General features: G+C 47.4%; 1 protein-coding gene across 1 annotated transcript in view; it reads left to right on the forward strand.

Moving 5' to 3' along the window:
• Nucleotides 1-5,395, forward strand: part of CELSR3 (cadherin EGF LAG seven-pass G-type receptor 3) — a 41,454-nt gene extending 36,059 nt beyond the window's left edge. The window contains exons 35-36 of the mRNA XM_072599084.1: nucleotides 133-1,186; nucleotides 2,636-5,395. Coding sequence (XP_072455185.1) covers nucleotides 133-1,186; nucleotides 2,636-2,663 — 1,082 coding nt within the window. The 3' untranslated portion in view covers nucleotides 2,664-5,395. The remainder of the gene's footprint in view (nucleotides 1-132; nucleotides 1,187-2,635) is intronic.
• The last annotated feature ends 6,950 nt before the right edge of the window (nucleotides 5,396-12,345 follow it).

Genomic DNA, 12,345 nt, shown 5'->3' on the forward strand with positions numbered 1-12,345 from the left:
CTTCCAGGTTGCCTTTGAGGGGATGATAGAGATTCAGACATTCATCCCCTGAAGTGGCCTTCTGGGACCCTGTTGTCCCTTTGGCATGTACATCCCCCAGCTGCCACTAGCTTATACCCTTTGCACCTCCAGGTATACTGAAGAATCGACTGCAATACCCATTGGCTCTACATGGGCTACCTTCCACCAGTGCTCGAGGGGCTCCTGAGCTGTCCTGGTATAGGTCCTCCACCTTGGGCCACCGGGCAGTACCGGCTGCTTCCTATGGCCGCATCTATTCTGGCACAGGTAGCCTCTCCCAGCCAGCTAGTCGCTACTCCTCTCGGGAACAGTTGGATCTGCTGCTTCGTCGGCAGATGTCTCGGGAACAGTTGGAGGAGGCCACCCCTTTTCCCATGTATTCCGCTAGCCGTCATGGTTCCCGGGAACAGTTGGAGAGGGTCCCTAGCTGCCATAGCTCCCGGGAACACTTGGAGACCATTCCTAGTCGCCATGCCTCCCGGGAGCATCTGGAGACTATTCCCAGTCGCCATGGATCCCGGGAACATCTGGAGACCATTCTCAGTCGCCATGGCTCCCGGGAACATCTGGAGAGCTCCAGCAGCCGACAAGGCTCCTGGGAACATCTAGAAGCCTGTCTTGGTGGCCCAGAGCCAAGGTTCCGAGGGAGCACTCTGCCTCGAAGGCAGCCACCTAGGGACCATCTGGATGCCCTGGCCACCCGGTTTGGGTCCAGAGAGCCCTTGGACTCTGGGGCATCTCAGGAGTGGCCAAGCCCACTGCCCCATCTCAGGGGCTCCAGGGACCAGCTCTTGCCTACGAGTCAGAGGTCTCGGGAACAGCTGGATTGTTTAGCTAGGAGCTCAAACTCTCCAGAACAGCTGGACATGAGGCCCTGTCGGCATCCATCAAGAGAGAACCTAGAACCACTGTCTAGGCGTCTCCCATCACGGGAGAATGTGGCGGCTTGTCCAAGCAGGGCCCCTTCCACTGAACAGTTAGACATTCTCTCCTCCATTCTGGCCTCCTTCAACTCCTCAGCTCTCTCCTCCTCTGTGCAGTCCTCCAGTACACCTTCAGGCCCTCACACCACCGCTACGCCTTCTGCCACAGCCTCAGCACCAGGGCACTCCACACCTCGCTCAGCTACATCCCATAGTATCTCAGAGTTGTCTCCAGACTCAGAGTAAGTAGAGGACCAAGAGCCATTGAACCACTGTGTGCATCTGTTCATTCACTCAGCCACCTACCCACTCATCCATCATCCCTCCCTTCAAAAGGTATCTATGAATGGATACCATGCCTTCTGAAGTCCCTTTCTGTTTTGAATTTTCATAATTCTAGGGGATAGTTTGAAAGATATAATAGCTAGCACCTGGAAATTACTGAATACAGGGGGTGAGAGAAAGGGAAGAGTCAGGGAAGACTTGGAGAATTTTAGGACTAGGTGATTAGAAGGTGATCCCTAACAGAAATCAGAAAGCTGAGAAAAGGGGTAAGTTCCAGTTAGGGCATGCTGTGTGCAGAGGAACATTTTAATAACAGCGTAATGGTAGATAGAACAAGTGTCAGGTGCTTTGCAGACCTTAAATGTAAGCTGCTGTATTACTCAGAAGGCAGGCCTGGAACTCTGAAGAGCAGGATGGGATATATATGTTTGGGAGCCATCTCTACCTCCCATATGAATGGATGAGGTCATCAGGAGAGAGTGTAAAAAAAGGAAAGAAGAGGGATCCAAAACAGAATGCTCTCCAAAATAGGAGCTGGATATTGGTGAGGGCCAGTCCATGACAGAGCTTCCACCTTAGAAGAGGAAAGAGATTAGAGGAGACCCTAGTGTTGCTGGGGAGTGAGAAGCAAGCTGACCAACCTTTGTCTCCTTGCCAGTGACTTCTTTAGTCAACCTTACCTTCAACTGACCTCTTTCTTTGGATTTCATTTTTCAGTTAACAGGCTTTCCCCACCTCTCCTTCCCATATCCCTTCCTTCCATTGAATGAAAACCAAAAAGAAAGAATGAATGAAAGGACAAGAAAACTGTCAAAACAAATGCGTACCTCATTGGCCATGTCTAAAAATGTGCGTTTGATTGTGCGTTTTGAGTCCCTCCCCTCTCTGCCAGCAGTGGGTAGCATGCCTAATCTTTGGTCAGCTGGATTTGTGGCTTATCATTGCATTGATCAGAATTCTCAAATTGGTCTTCTTTTTGAAGATACAATTTTATTTTATTTTTAGCTCCAGAGTCTCTTTTACCTCCTCACTCTTCATTGAGAAAGCAAGAAAAACAAAACCCATTCGAAACATGTACAGTCAAACAAAATGAATCAGTCTTCCAGAATTGTTTTTCTTTATAATGTTGCTGTTACTGTATACGTTGTTCTGGTTCTGCTGACTTCACTCTGCATCAGTTCATATAGGTCTTTTCAGTTTCTTATGGAACTGTCATTTCATCATTTCTTGGACTTAATATTTCATTACGTTTTCATTCCATTAATTTGTTTATCTTCCCAATAAGTCATTCTTCTGACTTCTGATCATTCACCAATGACCTTTGTGTGATCACTTATCACTGATAAGCTTTGATCCCAGGGAAATTTGTAACCGTTTTTTACCTTTTTGACTTCTGTCCTTTGCAGAGTCACGAGAAGTGAGGGCCACTCCTGAGAAGCAGACAGCAGCAAAGGAAGAGTGAACAGAGTGAAAGGAGCAGGAGGTGGTTTGAAGGGAGGCACAGACAGACATTTTCAATGCAAGTTTGAGGTCTCTCCTTTCTACCAGCCCTGGATTAGATAGAGGAGAGTTTTGGGGTACCAGGATCCCTTCCCTCTCTCCTCCTGCATTCAGAACCACTCACTTGTGAGAGGAGGGGCTCCCACTGGCCCGTCCCAAACTGGATCTTCCTTTCTGTAACACTTGAGCACCGTGTGTGCATGAGTGTGCATGCTGGTGCGTGTTTGGGGAGGGGCCAGGGCCTTTGAGGACTTTTATATATTTTGTACCTTTGTAATCAGAGAGAAAGATGTCTATCCTTATTTTTAACCTTTTCTGTCCCATAACTTCCCTGGGCTAGGTTGAGCTGGTCTGGTCTGGGGAAAAGTGGTTGGGTTGGGACAAAGTGAGGAGCTAGCAGGGTCTGTCGTCTCCCTCCATCCATCCCTAAGGCTCCATCTTTCTGCATTTATCCCCCTCTTCCTGTTCCCTGATGCCAATGATCCTTTCTTCAGCCTCATCAGTCTTTCCCTTTTCCCTTATCCCTGTTAAGTTGTCCACATATACCCTTCTTCCTAAGCTCTACCATACCATAGGATCATCATGGAATGGGGAAGGACCTTAGAGATCCTCTAATCCCACCCCCCATTTTATCGAGAGGGAAAGTGATTTGCTTCAGATCATTCAGGTTGGTTATAGAGTGGCAGTCAGGATTTGAACCCACATCTTCTAGCTATAAATCCAGGATTCTTTCCATTATACTCCTTCTCTCCTGTTAGCCCACTCCTATCCTCCCCTTGAGGGGCTCTCCCTTTCCTCTTTAGGGTCTCCCCTGCGCAGGAAGCCTTCCCTGTCAGCTCTTTTTCTCTCATTTCAGAAGCTGGTGAGGATGAGGTGTCTGACCTTCTTCCTTTCTCCTGTTCCTCACATGGACTTGGTTGTTCATAAGATTTTTTTGAACCGTATAGCTTCCTATTTTGTTTTTCCCCCTTAGTGGCCTGAGAGCCAAAGTCCTGCTGAGGGGATTCTGCCCAGACCTCTAGAGCCTGCTCTTTCCCAGGACAGAGACTGATGGAGGTAGCTCTTTCCTGGGCCTAGTAGATGCCTCAGTCCTTTCTTGTAACTGAGGCTGACAGGGCAGGGGAAAACATTTTGCCCCTGCCCCTTTCCTGGCCTTCAGTTTAGGGAGAAGGTGACCCCAAGCTGAGCTTGTGGATGGGGTGATAAACATAGACTGTCCCCAGGCCCCATACTGAGCTCCATGTTTGTATGTATTGTGGAGTCATCCTAACCCCCATCCCCACCATTTACTGCCTTATAACCCTCCGGTCCCAAGCCGAGTTTAATATTTATTCAAGCAGCAGACATAATGTTTACAGAGCAAGGCTTGCCTTCCTCCATTGTTGGGGTGGGGTGGGAGGGGAAGGGCTCTGCCAGGCCTTTATTCAGATACATTCCATGGTGTCCTCCTCCTGCCCCCCAGGATGGCCCAAGCTGGGAGAGACCCCTACACTATGAAACTGGGGAGGAGAGGGGCTAGTGGTTCTTCCCTCCCTTCCCTTAGGGATGGGAGGGAAGGAAGTAATAGCCTGGGATGGGGTGGTTTGATTTTTCTCATTCCCCTCCACCCACCCCTCTGCCAGTCTGTTTATGGTTAGATGGGGGTACTAGTGACCTCCCCTAACTATGTTTACAGGAAATCCCTCAGGCTTAGTCCTCTGGTGACCCAATTCTTCCTGTCTTCTGTATTTTCTTAAAAAGAGGAAACATACTTGTTAAGGCTTCTTTCATAAAATGGGTTTTTTTGTTTACAGTATGGAATTTTGGACTTTGTTACTTTGTTTACAGTTTGGAACTTTGACATTTTTTTACTTTGTTTATAGTTAAGCTCTTTGGATTTTGTTACTTTGTTTACAACTTAGAATTTTATACTTCTAGTTACTGTGTTTACAGTTGCGGGGGGGAGACATAAGGGATGGGGAAGAGCCTAATGTGAGGATGCCCCGCTTAGATCTCCAGCTGGGACTCTGCACTTGCTCCTTCCTCTAAAGGTCTGTCAGCCCAAAGGTCATTCATTCCCCCCTGCTTCCATAAACCACTGAAGAGGCCCCAATGCGTTTGTACCCCTGGCTCATGGGGATCAGGGTGTCTTTGTCCTTAGAGGAAGGAGGCTGTCCCTCCTCCTGCTTGAACCAGACAGTGTGGAATTGGGGGAGGGGTGTGCCACCATTTGCCAAGGAGATTAAGTTCCATCACCTATGAGTGCCAAATCCCCCTTCCGGATACATCCCTGCTCATTCATCTCACCTTCATGCCCCCCCACTCCAGGGCTGATTGTGCTCTGAGTTGGAGTGGGGAACCAGGTCTGAGTGGAGAAAATATGATTCAGAGCTGGAAAGGCCCTCAGTGATCATGGAATCAGCTGGCTCATTTTATGGTGGGGGCAGGGATGGGAGACATTCAGAGTGGTTAAATGCCTTCTCCGAGGTCACAGCTAATAAGTGGCAGATTTGGGGCTCAGATCCTGAGTCACTGCTCTTTCTGCTACACATCCTGCCTTCCATATTGTAGACAGCCACAGAAGGGGGAGGCTGTTTCCCTCTCCCGCTCTCCAGCAACCACTTCCTTATCTGTATAAATTGTGAAAGCCCGGGGAGGAGGTTGGGAATAAAGTTCTATAGAAAACAGCTTCAGCCTCCATCTGTCCTGAGGAGAGAAAAGGGGAGGGTGGGGATGGGGGCTGGGGGCTTTCTAACCATGATGCCAATGGAACAGCCCAAGATTTCCCAGCCAGCTGTGAGCTGGGCTCTGAAGCAGGACCGCCCCCACTCCAGAAAACTCCAGTCCAGGCTTCAGCTAAACTGCCTTTCCTGGGCTGGATTTACCCTTCAGTCCTTCATGTCTGATAACATAATCTCTGCTACTTTCTCCTTTTAGACTTCCACTCACTGAGTAATAGATTAACTCGTAGAGGAGACCTTAGGGATTTTTCTAGCCTAAACCTCTCATTGCCCAGGGGAGGAATCTGAAACCCAAACCAGCTGAGTTGCCCAATGTCACAACTAGTTTAGTAGCAGAACCAGAACTCAAATCCAGGTGATCTGACTTCCAAATTCAGTGCTTTTTCCACTAGGTAAAAAACATGAAAAAACATCATCAAATTTGTAGATGATCCAAAGCTGGGAAGTATATTTGAAATCATGGTCTTGAAGAGAGGAGCAGATTTCCTCTAACTCTCTAATGTTATAGATGGGGGAGCTGGAAGCTGAGAAAGGGGCAAGTGATTTGCCTAAAATCCCACATTTAGTGTCAGGATTAGAACCCACATCTCCTGACTCTAGAGTTCTTTCCGCTGCAGTGTGACATTCAGAACCAAGGTCTAGTGAATAAACAGGGTAATAAAGGAAACTAGAATTGGGATCCAAAAACATTGCAACAGGTGAGAACAGTGGGCTGAATGTAAGAAAATTATATTTGATTGGGATAAATGTAAATTATTTTTGGCTGTTTAAAAAAAATCTAGGTAGCAGCTAGACATCATTTCATGTGACAAGATTTGAGAGTTTTAGTGAAAAAATCCTTGTTTGTGACGCAAAGGGTATACTTTAGTGACCTCTAAGCTTGTCTTTGCCTCTACTTGGTAGAGTCTGGAAATGTCAGTAATACTCCATTGATAGCACAAGGTCCCTTTGAAAGCACTTAGGTTTATGAAGCATCAAACATAGAATGGATTCTGTGTGCTTGTCCTTCATTGCCAAAGAAGACCACATCATCAGAGAAATGATGACATGACTTGCACTTGACTCTGTTTTGAGTGAGGGAGGGCTGTGCAGGTCACCAGCCTCACTTCTCCGGAGCCATCTGGATCCAGTGACCAGATATTCCTCAGGATGACTGGAGATGAAGAATGGGTTTTAATTATGCAATAAAGAATACAGAAAGGACTTGGACCTGTGTCTTGCCTTTACAGGGGCAACAACACTCCTTTTCTCCACCCTAGAGATCTGTACAATTTGAAACAGGACTTTCTCCTCTTAAGCTGTCCTTCCACAGATGCTCCCTGGCAGTTCTCCCCAACTGCTGATCTGTGGTTTGTGGTTACCTGGAACGTAGGCTGCCAGTGTCAAAGTTCCAGGATATTTACTCCTTTTACAAAGGGTCCCGTAGCCCTACCCTACCAACAAAGGGCCTCCTATGATGTTGCTCTGCTCAAGTCAGGGTCCCACTCTAAGTTAGGGGGAAGTCATTTCACAACTCCCACTTTCAGTTTCAGTAACTCCTCCTGAACCTTGGGGACATTAAAAGGATATTCCATTTGCCTTTTCACTGCTCTCTGTTTTGGGGCAGCCATCGGGCCATACAGATTGGTCCAGTAGAGTTTCAAGAACTGGAAAAGAAAGGGGGACCCTCATTCAAAATTATTTTAATGGTCTATAATACTGTACTGTGGTCCTAAGATAGCTCTCAAACTTCCTTCAGTGCCAAGGGCCTTAGAAACTTGGATTATAATGACATATTCATAGTTTCATCACTGGGGAGAATAATGTTTTTTTTGTACTTTCTTCCTCAGGATGAACTATCTAAAGACAAGGGTAGCAAATTGCTTCTCCAGGCCCGTACTTCCCACAGTCCCTCTCCATTATGCCCAATGGACAATATTTCTTTGTACCTGCCATGTTTAAAAATGCTAGGGAGAGTGGCATCTCCCTCAGAAAGCCCCTTTTCCTCACAAATAATTTCATTTGCAATATTTTGGAGGGACTTAGCCAGCAACATTAGCAATTTCTCCTGTAATTGACATTCACTTGAAAATTATAGGAATATAAAATGTCTATAAAAACAGTGCAAATAATGTTGCTGACAAATTTTAGATGAATTCCTCAGATAACTGACAAAATTAAATGAACTAAATTAACTTAGTTAACTCAGTAACTAAATGTAATCCTGGCCCTGTGGAGAAAGTAGGGGAAAGAATCTGTGTCTTAGGCTTGGGCTATGACATGGCAGTCAAAAGATCTAAGGTTGATTCAAGTGAAGTGTGGAGCCCTGGGGTGGCCAACACCAGCGTCCTGCCGGGTTTTTTGCTCTAGCCAGATCATTCTGGAGCATCATATTCAGTTCCGGGTGCCCCATTTTAGGAAGGAAATTGCCAAATTTGAGCTTGTGTTGAACAGGGTGACCAGGATGGGCTGGGGGGTTGGATTGAAGATCCTATATAAGGATCCATCGAATGCTGAAGAGAAGCCCATTGACACGACAGTTGTCTTCAAACATTTGAAGAAGAATTTGGCTCCTTCTCCTCTGCCCTAGAAGGCAGAAGGAAGGACAGCTGGAGCAGGGAGGGGAAGGTAATGAGGCAGATTTTGCCTTGATCTAAGGAAGCACTTTCTAACTATTTATTTCCAACGATGGAAGACGCTGTGTTGGTGCTCAGTGAACTCTCTTTGCTGGAGGCCTTTCCTTGCTCCCTTTAGCTAGTGCCTTGCCCTAGGAGATTATTCCTTACCTACTCCATGTATGTCTTGTGTATACCTTGTTATTGACTTACTTTATTCTCTATTCAAATGTAAGCTGCTTTAGGACAGGGAACATATAAAGACTTCTTGCACATAGGAAATGTAATAAATATTTTTTAATCCATTGGTTGATTTGACATGTTCAAGATGAGGTGAGATAGACACTTCCATGTCTTTGAAGGTTCTGTCTGAGATCCCTTCCAACTCAGAGGCTTTGGTTTCTGATTCTCTCTCTAGTCCTGGCATCTCCAATGAGTTGGAAAGCTGAAACCTTGGATTAGCTGAAGAGTTCTTTGTCTCCTTCTTACCTCTGCAGTACCTCTGGGTACCCTAACCTCTCATTCTAACTGGTTCTGTGAACCCTGATTTTCCCTCAACTTTGACCTCTAACATCACTCCTCCCTCCATATACAGGGGTTAGTGCTAAGGGGCTAAATATTGTGTGTCCAGCCACTGGATAAAAGCAAGAGGGGGAGGGGATCTGCTTGAAAACATTGCAAGGGGGAAAGTGTGGGTATCCCAAGTCCCCAGGGTCACAGATTTATACCCGATCTCCATCTCTAGGAATAGTCCCCAAGGGAAGAAGATCAGGAGTATGTCCAGAGGGCCTGGAGCCTGGCTGAAAGGTAACATTAAAGTACCCATCCCATTATCATGACTGACTTTTCCTGTACTCCTTTAGCTCCCTGAACCAAACCAAATCCACCCCCTAACTCCCTGCCTTTCTTTTCTCTTCCTAGGGTAACTGGTCTTAATTCCCACCTCTAGAGGCACTAGAAAATTATCCCTTGAACATCTAAGGCCCCTTACCCTGACCTGGTTTGGCCCAGAAGCCTCCACCCTGATCTGGCTAAAATTATAAACTTAGCCCTAGTGAGAAGCCAGATGGTGATCCACCGATGCTAGTTCCATGCCTCACCTGACTGGCAAAGTCTGGCCTGGGAATGGTCTCTTTGGCCTGCCCTATTTAGGTCAAAGACTCATGGAGCTGTGGGGTGGGGGTAGAGAGGGCTACCTCTAACCAGAGTCATAGAATGCTAGAAAGGATCCTAGGCAGCTACTCATCTTTACAGAAGAAAACACTAATGCAGTGTCTGGGGCCCCTCCCCCCACCGCTCACCAGGAAATCTGATGTGTATTCCAGGTTCGTGATATTGCTAGCTCTTGAAACTAGTTAACAAGCTCTCACTAATGTGTTTACCTAGGCAGACAGCTAGGTGGTGTAGCGAATAGACTGGGGGACCTGCAGTCTGGAAGACCTCAGTTCAATGGCATGAAACCCTTAAAGAGCTGTGTGACCTGGACAAGTCACTCAGTAGTGAGCAAATAACTTCTGCCTGTCTCAATTTCCTCATCAGTAAAATATGGCTAATCATAGCACCCACCTCCCAGGGTTGTTGTGAGGAGAAAATGTGACAATATTTGGAAAGCCCTTTGCAAATAGCTTATATTATTATTGCCTCAGACATTAACGTATCAGCCAAAGGATAGAATTAATTTAAAGCCAGGACACAATGAAACTGCATAGCAAGAAAAGGAGCAACAAGCCATTTCTCCCATAAACCTAGAGGCATATGATACACACTGTATCAGTGGGAAGGACCCACGGGGAACACTTCCCCAAGGGAACAGGGTTGTGTGAGGAGATATAGGTAGGGAAAATAAGGCCAAGGTATCCTTGCATCCAGCCCTCTACGGATGCCTAGGGCCACTGATGTCACCTGGGGATGTTGCTGCTCTGCTCCCATGAGGCTGTGCTGGTCTCTGATCTCAGCTAGACACACAGACTCTGCCAGCTGATGTTCCATTGGACTATGGTCCATCATCTCTTTCACAGAGAGAGTGGGCGCTATCCTCCTTTCTTAGTTTAAAGCTTAAAGGGGAGGCTTTTCTCTGGCTCTTTCAGAAAAGGCAGAACTTTGGTCCCAGAACCAGCAGAATGTCTCCCCTGTTCCATTCCCTCAATCTTGGCTACTGAGACATTTCATCTTCCTGGCAGGAGAACCTCACACGCAAACTGCTGAGCTCCAGCACAAACTCTTGGGTTTACTGTTTCCTTGAAATTCTTCCCAGGTAGGGACTTGAAGCCCTCATCAAGGTTCCTTATCCCAGTTAATAGTGAGTAGTCTGCACATTTTCACAATTTTCATGGTAAGCCCAGTAATGGCTATTTTCTCAGTAATTACCCTACAGCTCTTAAGTTGGGGATTCTTTTCCAACTAATTCTCTTTTTCCAAGCAGGTGAGTGAGTGAAGAAAGAGGGAAATCACCAAGCCCAGGGGGCAACTGCCTCTACAACAGCCTTAGCCTACCAGCTAAGCTACATTCCTAGCCCAGCCTCTTTCTATTTTCCTACAGCCAGAGTCTGAAAAGGACATTTTCCAAGGTTATCCAGCTGACCAATGACAGAGTCAGGACCAGAACCCAGGGCTCCAGACAAAAAGCTTCCACTGGCGGCTTTTCCTTTCCCAGTCCCTCAATCACTTGCCCCATCTTGGACTCCCAGGAGCGACCGTAGCTTGTGTTCTCTACAAGACAGCTTCCTGAGGAAGACCTACATTATTTCTAATTATTGGTAGGTGTGTGTAGATATGGAGTTGAGGTGTGTGTAGATACAGAGTTGAGGCTGGGGCGGGGGGGGGGGGGGGTGGGGGGGAGGGGCTATTTTGTGCTTTGAAGGGGAACAAAGGGGCGATTAATCAGACTGAAAGTTGAGCATAAGGGAGGCACCTTTATGGAGTCCCCCTTTCCCCAGCTCCCAGCTCCCAGGCCTCTCTTCCAAACATCTTTAGATAACTGTTGTAGACTTGAGCCCAATCTGCATTTTTCTTTGAGGTTTAGCTTGTAGATGTTTTCAAGCCACTGTCTTCTGTGTTTGTGTCTTGGCTTCCCTGTCACCTTATTAACTCTTTAGGATCAAATTATTTACTTTCCCCTTTATTTTCCAGCCTCACTCTTGTTTTTTTACTTTTATATTTTATTTTTTTTAATTACATGTAAACCCATTCCCGCTCTGAGTACTAGCTTAGGGGTCCTCTTTGATTTTTTCAGTTCCATTCTTCCTGTTCTAGTGTTCTTAGCTCTCTTTCAGTGCTCAGTGCTGGGATGTTTCCAGCCTTGCTGCTGCCACTACCCCAATGGGCTCCTGGTCAGCCCCCACTGCTCTCTGTCTGTCTTCCCAAGCAGTTCTAGACTGGAAAAAATGGCTCACCGTGATTTTTTCTTGGTTTTCCTGATAGGAATTTGGTCCCACGTTTGTCTAGGTTGTTATGGAGGTGTGTTGGGAGAACTAGGCAAAAATGCTGACTCCTCTCCCCAGATAAGTGATTTAGAGCAAGGGTTCTTGTTGTGTCATTTCAGATGACGTCACTTCATGATCCCATTTGGGGTTTTCTTGGCAAAGATGCTGGCGCGCTTTGCCGTTTCCTTCTCCACCTCATTTTACAGATAAGAAAACTAAGGCAAATGGGGTTAATCGACTTGCCCAGCGTCACACCAGGTAATCGTCTGAGGCAGGATTTGAGCTCAGACAGAAGAGTCTTCCAGACTTCAGGAGGGGCGCTCTATCCCCCCCCCATCCCTCTGCAGTCTGGTGACCTAAGGACCCCAGCTCACATTAACGCTTCTAAATGCCCAAGACAAGGCGCACAGGGTTACAAAGAAAGCCAATGAATATGTTCGTAGGGTTATCACAATATTTTTTTGAATCAGGTCCACAGCTCCCTACGCTAAGGAGCCTCAGGCCAGGGTCCAAGAAACCAGGCATGTGCGTGGATGCTCCAAGGCCAAGGCGTGCTTGGTAGGGGCCACGTGGTGGGACCACAGGCATTCCGCCCCAACGGGTCTCTGGGAGAGACGGACGGGGGCGACCACTTCCTGGGCGGGGAGGAGCCTGCAGCTGCTGCCCGCTTCGGACCTCCCACTCAGCCCCTCGCTTTCGGAGTCTTCCGTAGAACGAGGGTCTCTGGAGAGGAAGGAGTTAAAGCGCCCTCTGGTCAGCCCCGCCTCCCCTTGCGTCACGGGCCCCGCCCCACAGCCGAGCGCTGATTCGTAGAGCTCCTAGCATACGGTGCGCTGATTGGCCGTTGGCACCGCGCACGGCACCCCGTGGGTCCCGCCCC

The sequence above is a fragment of the Notamacropus eugenii genome, chromosome 1 (genome assembly GCF_028372415.1).
Source record: "Notamacropus eugenii isolate mMacEug1 chromosome 1, mMacEug1.pri_v2, whole genome shotgun sequence".
NCBI lineage: Eukaryota > Metazoa > Chordata > Mammalia > Diprotodontia > Macropodidae > Notamacropus > Notamacropus eugenii.